At 33.1% G+C, this 9,025-nt stretch overlaps 1 protein-coding gene across 1 annotated transcript; it reads left to right on the forward strand.

The window, feature by feature from the left end:
* Positions 1-1,050: 1,050 nt before the first annotated feature.
* Positions 1,051-8,380, forward strand: LOC133337713 (uncharacterized). Its single transcript, XM_061545919.1, has 3 exons — positions 1,051-1,172; positions 1,532-1,614; positions 8,240-8,380. The coding sequence occupies exons 1-3, from the start codon at positions 1,109-1,111 to the stop codon at positions 8,375-8,377; spliced, it is 285 nt and encodes a 94-aa protein (XP_061401903.1). The 5' UTR covers positions 1,051-1,108; the 3' UTR covers positions 8,378-8,380.
* Positions 8,381-9,025: the final 645 nt, after the last annotated feature.

Consider the following 9,025-nt stretch of genomic DNA (forward strand, 5'->3'; position numbering starts at 1 on the left):
TCAATGTAATCCAAATATATGATTGATTATTACTTATTTCGAGTGAATTTGTCATATCCGAAAGTTTACCCCAAGTCATCAATCATTTATCAGCTGTGACCGAATTCAATATTGTCTCATTTGTTTTCTTAATACGTCTTAATATTTGCATTTCTTTTTTATTTAAAAAAAAAATCAACTCCGGCATTATTAATAAAAATTTGATTACTAATATCTTTTGTTAAGGCGACAAACAAAATTTGTATAAATCAGAGAGGAAAATAAATGATTTCAAAATTTGGAATGGCCTCTTGATAAAACCAAACAAGAAGCAGCAGTTGAGATGGTGGTAGTGATAAACCTTTTACAATTGCAGGTCATTTTGAACTTTCTTTCTTTCCTTTTTTTTTTGGGAACTTTAGTGTGAATGACTTCGTTGCTCTATTAAAGAAGAACCATCATAATGAGTGGCTAAATTTCCCCAAAACCGGTTTTGGGATTTTTTTCTTTTTGTTAAAAATCAACAGATACCCGCTGAAAAAAGTCTTCAATTTATTTTTAATTTTTGCAAAATGTTTATTCCCCCATCCCAAAACAATAGATTCTTCTGTGGAATTGTTTGTTTATTCTGGTGTTCACACTATCGACTGTTCGACAGTCATATCGTCTAGACAACGACAATATACACGTCAGTGTTAAACAAATTGTTAGCGTAGAACATAAGGCCAGATCTTGTGTTTTTTGTTACCTCTTTTGATTCTCCTTTTTTTTGGTTTGCTGTTTTGTTTGTTTCTCTCAACATTTGATTTGACTGTTGTGGTTGTTGTTGCTTTCTTATGAATGGCCAACTTTGGATGTGTATAAAAATTCTTGGCCACCATTGATGGGGTTTAGTTAACGTTTGCCGGTTGTAAGTGTAAGTTCGTTGGGTGTTACGCACACTGTGGTTGTACTAACTACAAATGGAGTTTGTTGCTTAAGTCTTTTGTTTTATGTGTCTTTCGAAAGCTTGAAAATTCTGGATTATTTTATTTGATTTATTTTTTTGTGACGTGTTAAGTGAAAATATCTTTGTTTTTGTAATTTCTTTTAGGTTAAATAGAAAACTTAATTGTAAAAAAAAAACAAAATGAAATTCATTTTAAGTGTCTTGTGTTTGTTCGCCGTTTTGTTGGCTGTCTCTGCTGATGCTGGTATGTCTGAGTCATAATCATCAAAGGCCTTTGATTAGTTGTTGTTGTGTGTTTATTGCTTATCACCTTGGAGATTTAAATCAGTAATTAAAAATAAAAAAACTAATAATTTGTAAATATTCCTAAAAATTACCTCATCTCTAAAATTAAAAATAAAACACAAAAAGAAGAAATATGGGAAGTAGAATAATAATCAATAATATTGTTGTTGTTAGCGAATAAAAAGTGATTCTAAAAATAAACACACTCATCATTCTAATCATTGGTTACGGTGTCTTAACAACTTCCTAGAATACCACATTAAAGAAAAAAGGTAATAACTATTTTCTTGTTTATTTTATTTCTCTTCTTTTTTATAGATTCTGCCCATTTCATACCCAAAGCTTTTTATACCTTGGATGCTGAAGGCCATAAATCTCAAGTGCATCCCATAAATCCACACGTAAGTTCGTCAACCTTTTTTTTTAGTTTTTCTTCTGCTAAGCAATTAGCATTATTAAGGGTTTCAAAGTAGATTTAATTGTGGTAAGAAGATAAAAAGGGGATTTTTATGAAGAATTTTTCATGGCATGTTTATGACTTGGCATAAACTCTGGAGTGTTAAGATCTTTCATTACAAATATATTTAATTAGGTGTATACGACTCGAGTTTGTAAATGAATGCACAGATTAAACAAGGCATTTCATTATATGGGTTTTTAATGACGAAAATAATTTCACTTTAGTCATTTTTATACCCAGCATTTAAGTTGATGGTCTTCGAAATATTTGTTGGCAACCGCATATCAAATATTCCTTGGATCTTTAAGTGATTATTTATACTCTTTCGAGTCGAGCTTGATGATCTAAATTTTGCAATGAAAAGGAAAGCCAGGAGAAGAACCTACGTACCCACCATTATGCGGCGCGTTTCGCCGTTGGTTAAGCGGCTCATCAGGCATATTGGGCTATGTGGCTTTACTTAAAATCACTTTCAAATGATCACACAAATTCAAATAACAAAAATATTCCTTGGATCTCTATAATTTATTTTGGAGGATAAACAAATTGTTTTTCTTAAATATGTTTCTCTATACGTTGATTTGACTCCTATCAATAACTTTTGCCCTAATAGGAACTATAAATATCCTCGTAACATTTCCCAACCGAAGTGACTATGATTAGGCTATTCGGAGTTCCTGTGGATAAAATAACTACGAGCGGAAAATGTTAAATATATGTTCATGTTCTTTACATAGTCCCCATACAAAGGAAGTCTCATTTTCTAACTGAAGTGGCGGCAATTTGGCTTTTCGGTTCCTCAAAGAATAAAAAAACTCCTCACAGAAGTTTGTTAATTTGGTCATTCCGCTTGCAATATATCGAAATATTCGTCGGATATCATAACAAAATTCCAGTATATCTGAATAAAATGCTGCTACTAGTATTATTAGTATAGTAAATGGGATATATCTATCTACGCGGATTTTACAACCGAAGGCATGATTTCCGACCATTAGAACTTATAAATCCAATTCTTTTAGATGCTAGAGTGACTACAACAGACAGATGGACAGACAGACGGACGGACATGCTTAAATCGTCATAGAATTTTACACTGATCAAGAATATATAATAACCGAAAGTTGTAGGGTACTCTTATATGGGGGCTACCCGAAAAATGGACCTATATACATAATTGTTTGTGGAGAGATTTGCTACCTGTGAGAACCCAAAGTACTAAAAAACATCGAAAAATACGCTCAAAATCCCCAAAATGCTGAGAATTGGGGGTACCGTTATATGGGGACTACTAGACTCTAGACTAAACTCTTATATGGGTGCTATGCCTAAACGTAGACCGATATAGTCCACCTTCGAACTTGACCTGCTGCAGACAAGAGGCAACTCTATGCAAAATTTTGGCGATCTATCTCAATTTGTTTAGATGCTAGAGTGATTACAACAGGCAGACTGCCGGCGGATATCTTGATAGACTTGTTCGCTGATTAAAAAAATACGTTATAGGGTCGAAAACGATTATTTCCATACTATGGTGGAAGGTATAAAATCGATTTTGTTGAAACCTAGAATCTTAATGGCTTTAGATATATTTTACAACCGAAACACATCTTCGCCGAAAACTTTTAATATAGGTTAGTATAGGTCTAGCCGAATGCTAGATATTTTGATAGTTCTAGGCGCATTCAGCAAATGTTCATGTTTTCATAAGCTCCCAATCTGGGTTTTTGGAATGTGAAATACGTATTTGGAAAACATCAATAAAGGTCCATGTTTTGACGTAGCCCCATATATAGTTCTGCGGCTTTTAACGCACTTTGATAGGCAAAGGATTCGTTTTGACTGTAATTTGACATTTCGTTCAAAGAACTCCTCTTCACCGCGGTATTTCAAATCCTCGAAACACTTCCCAAATGAGCTTCATGGTATAGCCAACAGTTTCTGTTTCGATTTTTCTCTGATCTCCTCAATTATGGAAAAATGCGTCTCTTTCATATACGGCTTCACTTTTGGGAAGAGAAAAAATTCATCGCGGACCCAGTTCGTACGAATACGGTGGTTGATGTTTAATTTTGTTTGTTTTTTAAATGTTTTGAAAATATTCACCTTCAGTTTTACTTCCTATTATGAAAATCACAGTAGTTTATACTTTGAGAAAAACTAATTCTGATTTAACTTATACATGGCATGAGTCGGAAATGTTTTTTTTTTCGCTACGTATAGCTCAATTTTTATGTAGCACACAATTGTTAATGTCTTTTGAACATTTTCTAAATATTTCTATACTTACCCGCAGGGCTAATTTGTTCATGAAGACTACTGTGCCACTTATTTTATTAATTAACCCATTTTTAAACAGCAGTCATAACCACTTGAGGTTTTTTTATTTGTTCGCCTTAAGGTATGCAAAGAAAATTGACGAAACAATCTCAAGTTGATACTTCAAAATGTGATTTCAAGAGTCCTTCTTTTCGCTGAATAAATGAAATGTATTTTAAAACAAATTAAAAAAGCACTTCAAATGTTTGTGTCATTAGGGCAATTTACATATTTTCACAATTTTTTCAATATTTTACTTCTTGTTTGAAGTGCACTTCATATAAAAAACTAAAAATATTAATTAGAATGACCCATATTTTGGCTACTTCGCGAGAAATTGCAAGCTTGTCCAATATAATTATATGGGGGAGAATATAGCAAAGCTTAAGGTGTTCAGTGTCTGATTATTATACAGAAATTCCATTGAATATTTTGATTTAAATTTATTGGTTACTAAAATATAAAATATTCCCCAAAATGGTCCCAAGATATCTTTATATTTGATCTGTATGTAGATTTGTTTGAAACATTTATTCTTAAATGAAATTCTTTGTAACAATTGAAATGTTTTTCTATGTATAAATATATAGCTTAAATAATCTCCTTCACTTGTGTCACGCTCTTTAATACGGAAATACAAAAATTTTAAATTAAGGGAACCCCCCCTATTCTCGGGGTCAATTTTTTTTGATTTAATTCGAATTTACAATAATTCAAGAATGCCCCTACAAAATTTCAAGCCGATTTATTGTGTCAGCATCAAGTGACGGCTAAAGGGCTTCTCAAACTTTAAACTCGTTTTTCCTAAACATTGGTTTTGCGAATGGCGGGCACGACAACTCAAAAACTAATAACCCAATCGATTCCAAATTTTTACATGTTTCTCTGTGAGTGTATAGCTATCGTATGAACTAGGATAAAGCCAATCGGTGAAGATCTTTCTTATTTTTTAACTTGGTTTTTGGTCAAAAATCGGCAATTTTCCAAAAATATTTTTTCAAAGGTCCGCCCTTAAATTCAATTTTTCTAGTGATGGCTTTTCATAAACCCTTGTTAGCCATTTGAGGGTTAAGCAACATCATACCTCCGTGTTCAATAATTATTTGTTTGCCCATTGTCCACATTTCTATTTAATTTATTCAAAAACGATTGTAAATAGAAAAATATTTTTGAAAGGAGTGACAATGGAAATCGAAGAATCAACAACAGTGAAGTGATGAAAATAGACAACACACAATACGAGCTCAATAGTTCTGTTCTAGGAATTCGTGAACCAGGAAATGTTTGAATTATATTTAAAATTGATAGTCATTTGAATAACAGAAATAAACTTAAATAAAGAAATTTAGACATGAAATGCAAAGTCTAACCCGTAATGAAAGTATAAAAATCAGACGAGACCGACTATATGATATCCTTCATTACTATGGATATATATAAGAGATGCTTCTAAGAATTGTATATGTCATTCGGCAATCCATGCAAAATTTCATCTTAATTGGGCGTCGTATGTTTATATGAAGTTTCAAAGAAATTGGAGGAACGTTAAGTATTTGGTCAATAATTTCAATCAAATCCGCAAAAGTAAATACGGGAGCTATATCTAAACCTAAACCAATTACCACTTAACAGTTGTCATTCTATATCAATTTCGGTACACTCGCAAAATTTTGTGTTAATAGCACAAGATTATGGGAATTCGTTACACCATATACCTCTAATTGGAAGAAAATATATATGAGAGCTACCTCTAAATCTGAACTGATTTGTTTAAAACTTTACATACACCAATCTTAATTTAATTTAATAATAAACATTGTGACCTGGGTGACCTATTGTGGAATCGGATAAATCATATATATATATATATATATATATGAGCAGTATCTAAATCTTTGCCGATTTTCTCTGAGGCAAAATAAGTGAGTTGTGCCAAATATTAACCAATTCGAATCATAAATGCGACATGTACTTTGTTCACACAAATACATGGACTCAGAAAGTGATTATATACATATCCTTAAAAGTAACTATGGGTCTAACGAGATAGACAATGTTACAAACATATGCGCAAAGACAAAATATCCTGTACCAAAGTGAAGGGTATACCACAACATGGAGGATTTTAAAAGAAAGTCCTGGTTCCAATATGGAAGAAGTACAGGTGTCTTCTGGGAAGAACTTTTTATTAAAAAATTAATACAAGTAAACGAAAAATGTTTCCAAGAAGTGATTTTAGCAATCATGACAAGGAATTATGTATTAGTGACTCAGGACCGGTAACTACATATGTGTTAATAGTGAAGCGGCAACTCGGATCCCGGATATACGACATTTTGTTAGACTTTTTTTGGTTCATGGCCATAGCGATATAGCAGAAACGAATTAGCCGGCGTACTTGGTCGATATGAAACGCCGCAATTGATACTACTGCCTAATCTCCTCTTAGCTACCAATTTGTTAAGATCTGTAAGATTTACAGTATCAATGTTTTGGTATATATGAGATTTAACTTTTTTCTCTGAGATATACCCCAAAATAATTTACCGATTTGGCAAAAACTTGTCATGGATGAACTACCAACCCAAAACATTTTCATTTTCTATCTTTCTCTTTTTTTCCAAAGTATATACAAAATATAATACAGGCTACAATCGAATCATCTATCAGTAGTTTTGATTCAGACTGAATACTATGATAACTGGCATAGACTCATGGGAATGCCCTCTGACAACTGTTGTTCCACATATGACTCCCGACTAGCAGGAAACTGGAAAGAACACATTATAGCTCTAAAAACCGCCTGAAGAATCATTTTGTAATCTGGCAAGCTAAGTGAAATTTCAATCCCCGGTCCTTATATGAAGAGTTACAGCACTGTCGTTCCTGCTAAACCAGTGACCCACCTGTGTAGTTTCCAGGGGGCATTGTTGTCAGTGTTCGTTTAGCGCATGACACTTTGTCCTTCATTTTTTGACTTTAAGCTTAGGTGCTCGGCGTGATTCAAGCGTGACGTGTGGTGATTTAATGAAAAAAAAAAAACACTACGAGCAGTTCGGTGAACATGCTTTGGTAGCATGTACTCTGAACAATTTTGTTTGTATCGTTTTTGGATTAAAACTCCATTTAGAGCCAACGACTCTTCAGATCAACGACAAGCATATTAAAATAGCTTGCCAATTTTCTAGCTAGCCGATTTTCAGTACGTCAAGTTCCTAGTCCTAGTCAAATTCACCAAACACAGTGTATTATGGTATTCTGTATTTTCAGAGGAAAGAAAAACTTTGTGCACACAATTTGCAAGGACGTAAGGTTCCGGTATTTATAATGTTGAACTGATTGTGTAGGTTAAATAAGTTCGGACTTATACCTTTCACCAAAGTTTGGAGTGTATTGTATTAAAAATGTCATTTCAAACTATTCGACACTTAGCTATACATCGGAAGCCCCATATATAGTTTTAATCACAATAACATTCTATGTCGATCGAACCATAACCGTCCATCTATCTGTTGACATCACGACAGAGTTGCGGTATTTAAGATAGATGTTTTGTCTTGACTTTTTGGGATAGTTTTATATCGATGTATTAAAGCCTTTTGCCACGGTTTTCAACCTAATTAGCTGGAATTTGATATTTTCGGTTCTCAAAGTGTTATTAGGGTAGCCCCAAATAACGCTACATCCTAAATATCGGTATTTTTGGCAGTTTATGTACGTACATCAACCAAATTGGCTGTAATTTATGTTATGGATTCTCAATGAGTAAAAAATCTATCAAGAAAATCAATATTGGTAAAAGGTTTCGGGTAGACCCCATTATTCGGTATTTTGTGGATGTTTCCAGTAATTATTATTTTGGGGCTCCTACCCCAGTTTTCCAATATGATTCGTATTCTCTGGTTTGTTTGTCGAATTTCTCCAAAGTCTTTAGACAAATAATTTGTGGATTACCACTCACAATTGACCGGCGAAACAAGAACAACTTCCATTATATTTTGCTCATTTTGGAAGACCCACACTCATGAATATAAACATTTATTCTGTTACTATGACCTAATTAAATACAAAGACTCGAAATGCAAACACAAATCACACATTTACAAACATGTCGTGGTTTTTAATTTTTAACAGGTCAGCCTCTTTATTGCTACTCAAAGGCTTTACTAACAATAAAAATAAACAATTACCTTATTAAATTTATTTGTGTTTATTTTAATTTATTGCGTTTCTTCTTTTTTCTTTAGACCGCTCATTATTTGAGACGTTTGCGCAGACAAACCTATACTTCATCATCCTCCTCGTCGTCTTCGGTGTCATCCGATGGTGGTCCAGCTTATTTCAGCACACACACTGTAAACTCTCATGGCACCGATAATGGGTAAGTAGTAAATGAAGGTCTTGCGGTTTTTGGTTGAGTGTGACCAACATGAGCATGAATTGCCATAAAAAAATATATTTTTTAAGGGTTTTTTTATTTACCCTATAAAGTTTGGCAAATTGCACGGAATTGTTTATTTTCTTTTTGTATTAATATTATTTTCCTTATATCTTCTTCTCTTTTATGCGTTTAGCTACACCACCGGACAAGTTGTTCACACCGATGGTGTCATCGACAATGGCCAAGTCTACCACAATACTCAACATGGTATCTTCTAAGTGGTAGAAGATGACAGGATGATGCTGATAGATTCCTAAACTGTTAAAGCAATTTTACAATAAATTTTTATTTGCCTATTCTATTTTAAATATCTCAGTTTTATTTCCAATTTAATATATAAAATAAATTGATTTTTTTTTTACAAAAAAATAGATTTGGAATGTTTTGTTGTCATACTAACGTCCAAAAATGTGTTTCTTTATTTATTGACGATGAAAACATAAAAATCGCGTTTTGTTTAGATAAACTTAATTGGGATTTTCACACAGAAAGATGAAAGAAAGAGTAAACAAATAGCCAGTGTTAATGGCATTAGATCGGCTACATCCAACTTCATTGTTCTCGTAAAATAGTCACCTGATATACTCACCAA

This window comes from Musca vetustissima, unplaced genomic scaffold (genome assembly GCF_032173495.1).
Source record: "Musca vetustissima isolate MV318-11 ecotype Yass unplaced genomic scaffold, APGP_CSIRO_Mvet_v1 utg121467, whole genome shotgun sequence".
In the NCBI taxonomy this organism is placed as follows: Eukaryota; Metazoa; Arthropoda; class Insecta; order Diptera; family Muscidae; genus Musca; species Musca vetustissima.